Here is a 13,868-nt window from a genome sequence, read left to right as displayed (position 1 = left end):
CAGCTAAATAGGCACAGGTTGTCGTAATGAAGTGACCCCAAAGCCGCCAGAGCCAAAACAAAACATGCACGTGCAAATGTAGACTAGGCGTCTCTAGCCTCGTCCCCAGACTCTTTCGCGCTAGTCTTGTCTGGTGCCCGCATAACAATTCCATTCGCGTGAGAGTCTGGGATCATCCTGCTACTTTCTGCCATATCTCCTTACTAAATGGTCACTAAGTGTCACCCCCAACGTCATCACGCCACCCCCAACGTCATCATGTCACCCCCAACGTCATCACTGTCACCCCCCAACGTCATCACTGTCACCCCCCAACGTCATCACTGTCACCCACCCCCAACGTCATCACTGTCACCCCCAACGTCATCACTGTCACCCCCAACGTCATCACTGTCACCCCCCAACGTCTTCACTGTCACCCCCAACGTCATCAAGTGTCCCGTAACTGCAAAATCAAATTAGCCTTACAACTAATCCAATAAACGTACCACACGGAACGCTATGACCATTGTTTGGTGTTTGTGGCATATCCAGCACTTGCAGACAACTGAAGCATGTTGAAAAGGTAAGTCTAGGGAGTGTTGGTGACGGGTGTCGTGTAGGCTTGTAGTTTGAGATCTATAATTGGCGGAGTGACGACCTTATAGCTTCTACCTAGTTCACACGCGTATCTCCTGTGTGGCCACTAGCGTTTGCGCGCAGACTAGACTCTGTAGCAAAAGCGCGCAATGACAAGGGAAGGGGTTGATCTTGACATGAAACTACCGTCTACCCTTCGAGAAGTCTTCAAGTATGAAAACAAATACATCTTTTTGCGAAAGACTAGCCCTGGAAGCTTCAAGTTGACCCTCCAGACCGTAGTTTCATGTCAAGATCAACCCCTTCCCTTGTCATTGCGCGCTTTTTGCTACAGAGTCTAGTCTGCGCGCAAACGGTAATGGCCGCGTGTCATCTACGTAGGTCATCACTCCGCCAATTGTAGATCTCAGACTACAAGCCTACACGACACCCTTCACCAACACGCCATAGACCTACCTTTTCAACATCCTTCAGTTGTCTGCAAGTGCTGGATACGCCACAAACACCAAACAATGGTCATAGCATCCCGTGTGGTAGTTTATTACCCGAGGCCCGAATTTCCGGGTGGAGGGTATAGTAGTCGTTCGATGACCGTACGTACGACCCAACGACCGTATATATATATATATATATATATATATATATATATATATATATATATATATATAGTTGGTTAGCGGAGATGCAAATAAAGCTATTCCGACCAATAGACGAGAAGTGGTGTCATTACTGACCAATAGACGAACGTGATGTCATCATGAGGCTCCACCTCGCTTTGTTTGGTAGCTGCTAACGAGAATTCGGCCATCGGACGTCCGTCCTGTACATGGTATTTAGTTCTTTGCTTTAAAGGTTTAGCACATACATTTGTACGTGTATGTTTCCCAACAACAACCAGGGCGAGGTGTGTAGCTGTACCTGACTTGTAACATTTTGCTTGTTCCACAGTGTTTCTGCATAGTGGTTCTGCAGTCTGCCAGCTTGAATTTTGGGTGTGCGTGGCTGAGCGGCCGTGTTGTTGTTGCAACGTTCACTAGTGTCGTCTTCAACAGAAATTTGGCGTTTGACGGGAATTTGCGAAGGAGAACGTGCATTGTCCATGACAGCGTCTGTTTGTGGGACAAAGCGGCTCGACCTGTAAGTACGCTGGTGCGTCTCTATTCATTTCTGTTTTACGGTATCCAAAGTCAGAGCGAACAGACGCCTAGCTAATCTACATGTGCACGTGCATGTTTTCCCGCATTGATGTTTTGTTTTGGCTCTGGGGTCACCTCATTACAACAGTAGGCGACGTCTAGCTAGAGAAGCCGCACAAACAACAAGACGCCTACAGAAGCTGCACAAAGAACGAGACTTTTACATCTTGTGAGCTGGAAAATCGGCGGTAAGCTGCTTGTTTGGTCTCCATTTGTAACCTAGGTTTCCCACCAACAAACAGAACAATGATCAAGCCCGTTACTTCATCACGTAAGGCGAAGATTGCCAGCCGGCCTAGCGTCGAGGCTCTCCGACTTGTAACATTTGGCTTGTTCCATCATTTGGAAACAACTACATTTGTAACATGCATTTAGAAACAACGCCTAGCTAATCTAGCTGCATTTGTAACGTTCCCACATCTAATTTTGTTTTGGCTCTGGTACGTATGCCACGCCTAAAACTGGCCATAGTTACGACCTCAAAAGCTGCACAAACAATCACCTGCACAAAGAACCGACTAGCAAAGGTTGTAAAAATAGAAGCGAGGTCCTACGGGACGTTGGCTGATGGACTGCATAGCTACCCGTTGTACACGGTAGCAGCCAGTCACGTGACTTACCTCAAGCTCGACCTGTGACAATTTCAATAATGCTTCTTATTTATTACCCACATCATACCATTCTGTCATACGATTTTGTCATAGCGCGACAAATTTACCTTCAAGGTGCATACCGGCTGAGGGTTTGCACTTCAAGTGCTTGTTCATTGAATTAGTTCTAACGATAATTTGATTTTGAAGTTACGGGACACTTGATGACGTTGGGGGTGACACATAATGACCATTTAGTAAGGATATATGGCAGGAAGTAGGCGGGATGATCCCAGACTCTCTCGCGCCTGGAATTGTTATACGGGCACCGGACAAGACTAGCGCGAGAGAGTCTGGGGACGAGGCTAGGCGTCTCTGTTTGCTCTGACTTTGGATACCGTAACCATGAGTAGCCATGCACACCGAAAATTCAAGCTGTCAGACTGCAAAACCATTCTATACAGTACCACTGGGGAACAAGCCAAATGTTGCAGGCTATCTTCGCCATACGTGCTGGAGTAACGCGCGCGTTGACGACTAATAGACGCCTGGTTGTTGGTGGAAATAACTTGCATGTTTTAAATGTAGATTAGGCGTTGTTTGTACTTGCTACACCCTTATCTAGAGCAAAGGAATAAACAACATGTACAGACGCCCGATGGCTGAATTCTCGTAGCACAGCTGCTAAACGAAGAAAAAGGCAGAGCCTTGTAATGACATCACATTCGTCTATTGGTCGGTAATGGCACCACTTCTCGTCTATTGGTCGGAATAGCTTCATTTGCATCTACACTAATCGAGTATAAATACGGTCGTACGGTAGCACGTCAGACGACTACTATACCCTTAGTCGGATATCTGGGCCTCGGGTAAAACGCCTAATCTACATTTGTAATGTGCATGTTTTCTCACCAACAACCAGGCGTCTAGTGAACACGCTCCTTACTCCAGCACGTAAGGAGAAGAAATGTCCTGTGTAACATTTGGCTCGTTCCACAGTGTTTCTGCATTCTGACAGCGTGAATTTTCGGTGTACGTGGCTAATTATTGTTACGATATCCAAAGTCAGAGCGACACAGTGACGCCTAATCTACATTTGCATGTGCATGTTTTCTCACATTAATGTTTTGTTTTAGCTCTGGCGGCTCTGGGGTCACCTCATTACGACAACCTGTGCCTAGTAGCTATTTAGCTATTTGCGGTTAGACGGTGACAGCTGTGTAAATACGGTAGGCGTAACCACCAAGTGAGGGATTTTCAACGGTGTCAAATTCATGAGCGTTCGTGCCTCCTGATCCTCAGCTGCCTTTACGTACACTGTATACATGTCTTGGCATATGGTGTGCGTGTACACTCGCCGAGGGTTTTGCACTGTAGTGCTTCTTTTTATTTATTTCTGACAAGACCTGGCAATCGCAAACATGCATTACGTTGGTCGGAATAGCTTCATTTGCATCTGCGCTAATCGAGTCTGGATACCGTCCGTCGCACGTCAGACGACTACTATACCCTTAGCCCGGATATCCTGGCCACGGGTAATTTACACTGTTCTGGTTCGAGGATCTGATTGGCGGTTCGTCCATTGTCTCTGGTTGCCATGTACGACAAAATTGCTCGGTAGTTGGACTGTCCTGAACGTGACAGACATATTGCAATTGCCAGCCAGTCCCCCACAAACATGGCCCTCAGACCGGAAGTCAAGTCAGCCCTATCTGTTTAGAGTACGCTACTCAAGTACTCGCCAAGTCTCGTGACTTTACAAAGTCTCGTTCATAGGGCTCAAAGCTGAAATTAGCTACGTCAAAGTCGTAGTACGTAATACGTTGACAAATTGATGGTCATTCAATTAATTAAGCTGAGAAAGTGGCTAACCTCGACGAGGCGCGGATCCAGGCATGTTGCACTTGGTGCCAGTGTACCCTAACCCAGTGTGTGTGTCTTAAGGAATTTCTGTAGAAATTCTATAAAGAAGATTCTAGAGAATATCTAGAGACGTAGATAGGACGTGCAGCATTTCAGGGATTATTAATAAAACGTGTTGGAACACAATGACTTATGGTTCAAATATATTTCTACTGCTGAAAAGGTCAATGAAGCTGTATACCGTAGGTGACTGTGTGCCGTCCTTATCTCGTCGTTGTGGCACACAAATGGACCACGCGAATGTTTCATCAGTCTGACAGTGACACTAGAAGAGTACTGTACTGTAGAAGAACTATTGTCATTCCGTTTCGGGATCACTTCCTTGGTCAAATAAAGTAAGTGTTTTGACTCAAATTTTACTAGGAATTTATAGTATAGGACCTCATGATTTCTTTTGTTTGTGCAATCGCGCAGGGAAAGATTTTATGAAGCGCAGAAGAAGTCATAGCCTCGAACTTCCAGACCACAGAGCGCGCGAACTCTAGTCTGGACCAAGTCAATACTAGAATGATTTCGGAAGTATTTATCAAAAGCGATGCTAAATGGGTAGTCTAACAGCGTAAGATCGCTTTACCTAGATCAACATATCATTTGTAAATGCCATGAGATCTCACGAACAAAGTAGACACGTCTGCCGTGTTTGCGGCGATATTTTGGTGGACCATAAAACCACGACTCTTTGATTCTTCGGCAGACCGGTAGCTAGTCTAACCGCTCGACTGGCGAGACTACCGCTCGACCAGTTGTCAAAGGTGATGGTCTAGCGACGCTGCTGTGCATGTCTTCTCACCACAGGCTTGAAAATATCGAAGAACTGAAGCTGAAACTAAAAAAAGATGTGTGCGTGCACCAGAGTCTTCATCACGGCTCTGGCGTGCACTTAGCCGCCCGCGAGGATTTCACACGCGCTCAATAGCAGACTTTCCAAAACCAGTCGGAAATGTAGCGAATACATCTCGTCCATTCAGAAGGTACTCCACCGTTGTTCGCTGTTCAGGATGCAGTGACGCAATTCCCAGTGTCGCAGACGCCAGTACGTCACCCGGAACGCGTTTTTAGACATGTGTATGACGCGTGCTTGCACCTAGGCGCCACAAGGATTTCACACGCTCGTAATCAGTGCTAGTGCACTTAGCACAACCAATTATTGCTAAGCCAATCAGAATTTACAACCGAGATTTGGGTTGTACGAGCTGATTGGCTTAGAAGGCTACTTCCGAAATCATTTTAGTATCGACTTGGTCCAGACTAGAGTTCGCGCGCTCTCTGGTCTGGAAGTTCGAGGCTAGAGAAGTCAGAGCTTGGACTAAGTCTTGTCCCTATAGCTGTGTGTACAGACCCTTTTGGAAACCACATGCGGAAGAACTTGGAGCGTTTTACCAGGCGGATCTGCATGCCTCTACTAGAGTCCTGCGACTTTGGATGAGGAGCTGGTATGTTGGAACGTTCAATGGCAGGTTTTGAAATAGAAACTTGCCCTCAACTTCGCAGCAAGCTCTATATAGCAGCTGGCACAGATATACACTATTTTCCAATTGTAAATACACTTTGAGAATTACTTGCATGCACACAAACAGTAACTGACTTAAAACTTACGTGCGCTCCACAATGAGACAGAAATTTACTAGGTAATCCATATTGTAGACTCAGATGGCTAATATTGGCAGCTTAGTGCATAGAGCCGTTTCGTAACTAACTACCAAGGTTCTGTACAACAATTCTTGTGTTAAAATTAATTTTATTTTATTGATATTAATCGTTCCCCCATTTGGGGGCGCGCCTGTGCTCAGTGCGGTTCGTTTTCGTATAGGTCGACTTCTTCGCATACAGTTTCTGAACGATTGGTAAGAATATATGTATAGCTACGTACTATAGAGACGTTAGAGAGCGAAAACCGTTGCCACGTTGCATCGCCAAAATCTAGAATTCGGCCAGCTTTCCTAACATTTTCATCACATTTTGTAGTGTCGTTCATACTCGATATTCAATCAGACTTTGTCTGTCAGTAGTGCAGCCTTGCCTCTCTGCCTCTAGAGGCTGGAGGGGCAAAGCGTAGTTAGATATGCGGCTCACTATTGACACATATACGCTATCTATGTTGTCTAATCACTGCTCCTCAGACTAGACTTTATTTTCTAATAGTTTTACAATGCTACACACACGGTAAAGTACAACACTAGTGCACCGGCGTAGAAACCTTGTTTTGGTTGAGGGGTACAAATTTGCCAAGGAGGGCGTGGCATTAATTAAACAAAAATTAGACTGAATTAATCAGTGATTCATGCATGTAACACATACAGCAAAGAAAACAGTAAACTAACAACAACACTCTAATATGTCGCGCTAGCACACGCGTGTTACGTATGTCGATCTCTACGTCTGTCTTTAATTCCTGCAGGTCATGCACGCAGTTGAAAGCTTTCTAGATCGTACTGCGACCGACATCAATGGACGTGCAGTGTTTATCAGTGTCAATTAAGAAACTGACTCGATTGAGGACTGCAAGCATGTAGAACTTTGAAAAAATACTTGCTTCACCTTACTGTTTGTGACAGTTAGTGATCGCTGCATAAACCTGAACTCAAGTTCGTGCAGAATTCGTGCGTATGCATGTAGTCTAAGTATATATTATATATAAACAAATAACATATCTAGTCAGAGTGATCTGCCCTAATTTCGTCGGTCAAAACCAGACAAATGCTGCATGACTTCCTTGTTGTCTCCAACAATCAATTATTTTCTCTACAGACGAATTACTGCCGCAACTGGATACTCCTATACACTTGCACGTGCGGTTCCAGCACAAATATGAGAAAAATGTGATTTGTCTACGTCTGATTGCACTACCAGTTCGTGCAAGCTAAGAGCCACATATTGTTCAAATAAACGATTTGGTAAAGCTGTCACGTTACCCTAATTCTGAAGTCCCGCTGTCTCCTTGTACATGTACATACGATCAATGTCATCACGAAATCGTCTCTCTATATCTCTGCGCTTTTTCTTTAATGTTGGAGTCAGCAAGCCATTTTCAACAGAAAACGGTTCAGGGCAGATACAGACCGCCTTCACCTACATACAACAACACTGCATGCTGATGTTCAGCTCAACTGCATTGGAACACAAACGCGAAAACCATTTCAAATCCCTTCAAGCTTGCTTCCTTGCCCTTGGTAGTGAGAAGATCAAGTAGAGCCAGCCGCACTTCCTAAATGGAAAATGCTTACCAAACAAAACTTTTTTGAAACATAAGAAACTTTATGGTATACAAAAGCTACTGATTTGTCAGATAACACAAGCGACGCATACAATTTGTCCATTCAATTGCACACTTTAATCAAATACAACTTGGCCAAAGACAGGTTCCATACTTCACAAACAACTTCTAAGTGTAATGAGATACTGTCAATTAAGAAACGAATCTATTTCAAATTCTCTTGTGACAATACAATGCTTGCAAATTTCCTATCTAATGCAGAACATACATTAGCCGAATGTAACTTAAAAGTCTTGTGTACCAAAGTGTAACTGCAGGAGCATACGTACCTATTTCACAGTTGCTAACAAGATGACAACTACTGCATGCTCACAGCAAAAGCCTCTAGTGTTGCAATATAATGCTTGCTGATCAAGCAGAATAGAATGCAAATTTCTTATATTAGTTGTACGCATGTACACTTGTACTAGCAACCTTGGAGACTTCAATTTTGTACTACGCTACGTAGCTATATCTTCTTACTCATCCAACAATAGATCTAAACAAGGAAGTCTCTGAATAAACCATTGTCACTCTAAGTTCTAGAGCTCTGCTACTGTTAGTGTACATGTAAACCACAAAACCACAGCTAATCATTTTTTAACATTTCTAATTATTGCCAGAATTTGACAAAACAAATTACATCAACTATTTGTTCAATGTTGCATGTAACTAATTTGTAAATTTTCAGGGAATGCTAATTTGTAGGTATTTACATTTATTCAGAGGCCAGTAGTGATGCAAAAGCTTGAGTTTCATGCACTAGCTATGCATACTTATAGCTCTGTTTGTGTCCTCTAATAGAGCATAAATGCCAATAGCGCAACTGTGTAATGTGACAAGATTCTATTAATTCCAAAATAGCTGGATATTATAGCTACCAATGTAATCTAATGGATACCTTTTTGGAACACAATTCGTTGGCATCTCCATCCCAATGATTTGCTGTAGCCCATCTCACAAATTCATTTAATTCAGGTACAACAATTCCAACAACAAATGCCTAAAACAGTGACTGTAAACAGCAAAAAAACTTGTTCAAACAGTAGACAATATAACCACCTTCTGCCTGTTTCCATAAACAAAGACCTGATAAATTACGTTACACGACATATACACCCGCTCCACTTTCTCAGGACTGACAAATTGTCCCTATTGCAAATCAGAAATATAAGACATTGCTCAAACAAGTTTAGAACAATTATCACCAACCGATGACAGCTTAAAAATATATTTCTTCCTGTCAATAATCTTCAAAGTCCCATTCTAGATGATACATAACAGTAAGAGCTTAATTAACAAAATCTTCATAGCAGTAGATTGCTAAGTTGTTGCTATACCACAAAAACAATGAGATTCAATAGCAAGTTGCACACTGCAAGCACCTGCTCATTTAGTGCTGAATAAGAGCAACATCCTACCATAGTAGCCAACAATGTAAAATAGTGTACATTTAATTTCATACCTGATTAGAAGCGTACAGTAAAAATGAGACAAGTGAACTAGCTGCTAGGGGACAATCAAAATACTTCATCTTCTCATGTCTCCTATGTGTTCTTTATTTAGCTTTAGTCATACCATAAGTAGTCACAATTTAAATTGTTTCTGTATTTTGTAAAAAGTTGCCTCAAAACACTCCTGTTCTTTGACTGTCCCTTGCAAGAAATCGACCCACACAGACAAACACAGACAAACTGCTGAAGCCATCAACAAGATTGTCTCGCTACTGCACTTTTCTCCATCATTGCTCAGATGTACCAAAACATTTAAAAACAATGTGTTTGATTTAAACATTGTCAGGGGCGGATACAGAATGGGGCACCTGGAGCACGCCCCCCCGCAGTGCAATACTAGACTTGAGTTAAAAAAGACTGCAATTTGACTCTTTGCATACCTGAATGCAATTGTTCTACTTCAGTAGTAGAAGGGCCTTAGGTATATGTACTGAATACCATGTTCTGGTCTTTGAGGAACCAACTGAGAGAGCTGACTCAGTGAGGGAGAAGTGACGACCTACCCAGGTGAGTACAGCCACCGCATCACATGGTCTGGTCTGCAAGGGATCATCCGGGACAGGCAAATAACTATCCAGGTACCCACCTCGGCCAAGGTGCCCCTGTATTCGCCACTCATTGTTACCCTAATGTTTGCATTGCACAATTTGACATTCTGTGTATCTGTGCAGCTACTTCTAATCAGTTATCATAAAACACTATATGATGTTCCACAACCTTGATAGCATCGATGCAATATCAACAACTTGGCATGGCGCACGTGCTCGCGCACACTGACATGAGGACGAAGAGGGAATCAAAGAGGACACCCAAAAGAATGACTGTCACAAATCACTGCCTCCTTAGCACGCGCTCAGCCGGTCTTGCTGTTAACTCCCTGACTATCTGACTGATAGTAACAATTAAGAGATATGCAGTACAACACAATAGTCTAGTCTACTAAAAATTCAGTTTGTCTGGTGCCTTTCTTTTTCTGCTGGGACAGCAAATTGGAGTCACTCCTTGTTGGCACCTAGATTTGATGCTCTAGTTGGTTCCACGTGTGTCTCTAAGTCTTCTGGTTCTGTGCTGATCTCCGGCAATGATGGTACCATCGTGTCCTGTTCTATTTGTTTGTCAACTCTATCTTGTTGTTCTGGTAAGTCTGGTGTGACATCCCACTCTTCGGGTTCGCCGGCAATACCAGTACCATTGCTCTTGACAAGGGTTTATCCGGTGGATTTATTGGTTCCAATAGTAGGTCTTCTGGTTCACCTCTTTCATATCTTTCTGATTGTAAGGTTTTCCAAATCTGATCCAAATATCGTTTGACTACCCTCCCATCTTCCAGTTTGATAGTGTATGATAGGGAGCCTGTTTTGGACTGAACTACACCAGCTACCCAAGGACGACCCTCTGTTGTAATTGCGCACGTAGACTCTCCCCCCCTTTGTAACGATCTATCATACTATTCCGGTTACCCTAGCAGAAATGTTTCTTTTGCCATTGTTTTTGTGTACCGTTTGCTCCAAGTTGGGGTGTAATAAATCTAAATTTGACCATAATTTGCGACCCATTAATAATTCCATAGGCGATATTCCTGTCGTAAAATGCAATGTAATCCGGTAGATGAACAACACTTGTGTCAAGCAATATGTCAATGTTCCTTGTCTTGCTAGGGACAGTCCCTTCTTCAATACTTGTACGGTACTGCTCTTTCCGCCAGCCCATTACTTGATGCATGATATGATGCTGCTTTAATGTGGTCGATTTCATTTGATTTTACAAAATCGGGAAACTGTTGACTGATGAATATTGACACATTGTCTAATACCAGTCTTTCTGGAATTCCATAAGTTGAGAAAAATGTTCTTAACTTTTCCTCGTAGTTTTCGTTGTCGCTGATTCTACAGGTTCTACTCCAATCCACTTTGAGTGTGTGTCAATGAGTACAAAAAACAGGTTTCCTAGCAAACGTCCAGCGTAGTCCATGTGCACCCTCATCCACGGCAGATGGAGCCACGACCAGGGATGCAATGGAGCTTTTGGTGGTGCGTTCCTTGCTTCTTGACAACTAGAACTTTGAACCTTGCGTTTGATGTTCCCATCCAACCCAGGCCACCAGACTATTGTTCTGGCTAAGCCTTTCATCTGTGCCACACCAGGATGACCAGCACGTGACTCCTCCAAACTCGTTGTTGCCCTGTGGTGGTACAATCACCCTGTCCCCCATATTACATCTCCCTCTTCTATAGATAATTCACTTGCTCTTCGTCAGTAAGAAGTCAATGCTTCAATCAGCGGTATATTAGGCCAACCATGATTGACAAAATATTGTACCCTAGACAGTATAGGGTCTAGTTCTGTCCATCTTCTAACATCTTTTGCCAATACTGGTGACAATTCCAGTTGCTGTAAAAATTGAATTGTCTCTGGCTGTTCTTCCTCAGTTGTTGACGTTAGTTGTAAGGGTAATCAACTGCAGGCATCTGCATTACCGATGTCCTGGCCTGGTTTGTATCGCAACTTATAACTGTAACCCAATAGGATCATGACCCATCGATGGATTCTCACTGATGCCATTGGCGAAAGAGTATTCCCCCTACAATCCTACCAGTGGTTTATGATCTGAGACTAGCACAAACTCTCTACAAAAACAGATATTGGTGAAATCTTTGTAGTGGACCACAAATTACTGCCAATGCTTCTCTTTCCAACTGTGAGTAATTCTTCTCTGCTTTCGTCAATGCAAATGCTACTAGATGTTCTTTTCCTTCCTTTCCTCTCTGAGCCAATGCAGCACCTAAACTGTACGACGAAGCATCACAGGTTACGATGGACTGGACTGTTGCTGTTGAAATGTGCTAACACTCTGGCTGACACTAACAGTTGTTTTGATTGGCGATAAGCTTGTTCTTGTTCACATGACCAGTTCCACTTTACTTATTTTCATAACAATCTATGTAGCAAAGCTAGAGCTGTTGACAAATTCTGTACAAATTTGCCGTAATAAGATAGCAATCCTAGGTACGCTATTAATTCTGTCACATTTTGTGGTCTGGGTGCTTCCGTTATTGCCTGAATTCATCCTTAGTCCAGATGTAACCCTGTCTTGTCAATGACATGTCCCAAATACACTACTTCAGATTGCATAAACAGGCATTTGTGTTTATTCAGCCTTAGTCCAGCCTCTTCCAACTTCATCAAAACCTTACCTAAGTTAGACAAATGCTCTTGTTTGTTTGTTCCTGTTATTAATGTGTCATCTAAGTAAACCATTACTCCTGGAATTGCTTGCAACAGAGTTTCCATTGTCCTTTGAAAGATACAAGGAGCCGATGAAACACCAAACGGTAGTTTATTATACTGATATAATCCCTGGTGAGTATTGATGACTACATACTTACGTAATTCCTCATCAAGTCCAAGCTGTTGATATGCTCTTTCCAAATCCAGGGTTGTAAACTTCTGTCCTTCTTCTATTCGAGCGAACAAGTCTTCAATGTGTGGAATTGGATAAGTATCACATTTCAACACTTGATTCACTGTCAACCGATTGTCTCCACATGTTCTGACCTTTCTACTGTTTTTCAATACTGGAACTATGGGATCCGCCCACTCTGAATAGTATTTGCGCAGTAATTCCGGCTTTGTGAGGTCAAACAAAATTCTTCTTCTATCTTCTCTCTCAAAGCATACGGTACTTGTCTTGCTGGGTAAACTTGAGACTTGTCGTTGCTGTCACTGATAATTTCACTTCCACACCTTGTAATCTGCCTAACTTCCAACTGAACACTTCACTGTGTAATAACAATAACCCTTCCACTTTCCTTGGCGAGACTTTGCCTCCAAACGATGAAATCTTCCCCAATCAATTTGTACTTGTCGAATCCAGTCTCTTCCTAATAAACTCGGGCCAGAGCCTGCCACTACAACAAGCAGAAGAGACAATCAGCGTCCAACCGAAGTGTCTACCCACACTTCCAACTTTCCACATACAGGTACAGGTTCCCCAGAATTTCTTCAGCGTCTTCTTTGCATCTTTCAATGGTGCATTACCTTTCTTCCAGACTGACTTCCATGTTGTTTTGCTCACAATACTGACACTCGCTCCCATGTCTATTCCCATCTCAAGTGGCTGTCCTTGTACAGTCAACGTTGTCTTCATAGGCTTCTCTTTATCTTTGCGTAATGCGTGAATATTGCCACTAATCCACTCAACCTCCTCATCCTCTTTTGTATCTGACTGTGCCTCATTATAGCCGATTTTGTATGTACCTCTACCACTGTCCTCTTCTGAGCAATTTTTCTCACTGTGCGACAAACAGCTTTCGCATGCCCAATTTTGCCGCAACCAAAACATTTGACATCCTTGAACCAGCACTCGGACTGTTTGTATCCCTGTTTACCACAGCAATAACAACAACCGAATATCTTGTCAGTCAGTCTGTTACCTGCTTTGGGTACTCGTTCCTTTTTGTAACTGGTGTACAGGCTGGTTCTGTAACTGGTGTACAGACTCTCCTTCTGAGTTGCCAGGCGTACACATTGCTTCCTTCTGCTTTAACTCTGCAGTATTCTTTTCTGCTGTTTTTTGTGCAATCACTAATTCATACACCTTCTTCAATGTCAGCTCTTTTTATTGCCAACAGCCATCGCTGTATATGGTCATTCTATTCCTAAGACTAATCTGTCTCGTAGCATATCACTAAGCACCGCCCTGAATTTGCAATGTTCACTGAGTTGCTGCAGTTCTGCCGTGAATTTAGCGACTGACTCACCTTCCTGATGTGATCGACTGTTAAATCTAAATCGTTGTACTATTACGTCGACT

At 43.1% G+C, this 13,868-nt stretch overlaps 1 protein-coding gene across 1 annotated transcript; it reads right to left on the bottom strand.

Annotated features, from left to right (window-relative positions):
- Positions 1-6,993: 6,993 nt before the first annotated feature.
- Positions 6,994-9,203, bottom strand: LOC134195834 (long-chain-fatty-acid--CoA ligase 1-like). The gene is made up of 5 exons (XM_062664922.1): positions 8,754-9,203; positions 8,604-8,693; positions 8,443-8,544; positions 7,422-7,493; positions 6,994-7,357 (listed from the first exon to the last, which is right to left on the bottom strand). The coding sequence occupies exons 2-5, from the start codon at positions 8,652-8,654 to the stop codon at positions 7,202-7,204; spliced, it is 381 nt and encodes a 126-aa protein (XP_062520906.1). The 5' UTR covers positions 8,655-8,693; positions 8,754-9,203; the 3' UTR covers positions 6,994-7,201.
- Between the last annotated feature and the right edge of the window lie 4,665 nt (positions 9,204-13,868).

This window comes from Corticium candelabrum, chromosome 20 (genome assembly GCF_963422355.1).
Source record: "Corticium candelabrum chromosome 20, ooCorCand1.1, whole genome shotgun sequence".
NCBI classification, from domain to species: Eukaryota; Metazoa; Porifera; class Homoscleromorpha; order Homosclerophorida; family Plakinidae; genus Corticium; species Corticium candelabrum.
Note: the sequence above shows the minus strand (reverse complement) of the source record. Positions and strands in the feature narration are given on the sequence as shown.

Excerpts from the sequence above, each read along its gene's own strand:
- LOC134195834 (XM_062664922.1), bottom strand. The coding sequence starts at position 8,654 with ATGTCGTGTAACGTAATTTATCAGGTCTTTGTTTATGGAAACAGGCAG. Across the intron at positions 7,494-8,442 it reads ACGAATTGTGTTCCAAAAAG|GAAGTGCGGCTGGCTCTACT; the intron begins GTATCCATTAGA and ends TTTTCCATTTAG. Across the intron at positions 7,358-7,421 it reads GCTTGAAGGGATTTGAAATG|GTGAAGGCGGTCTGTATCTG; the intron begins GTTTTCGCGTTT and ends TGTTGTATGTAG.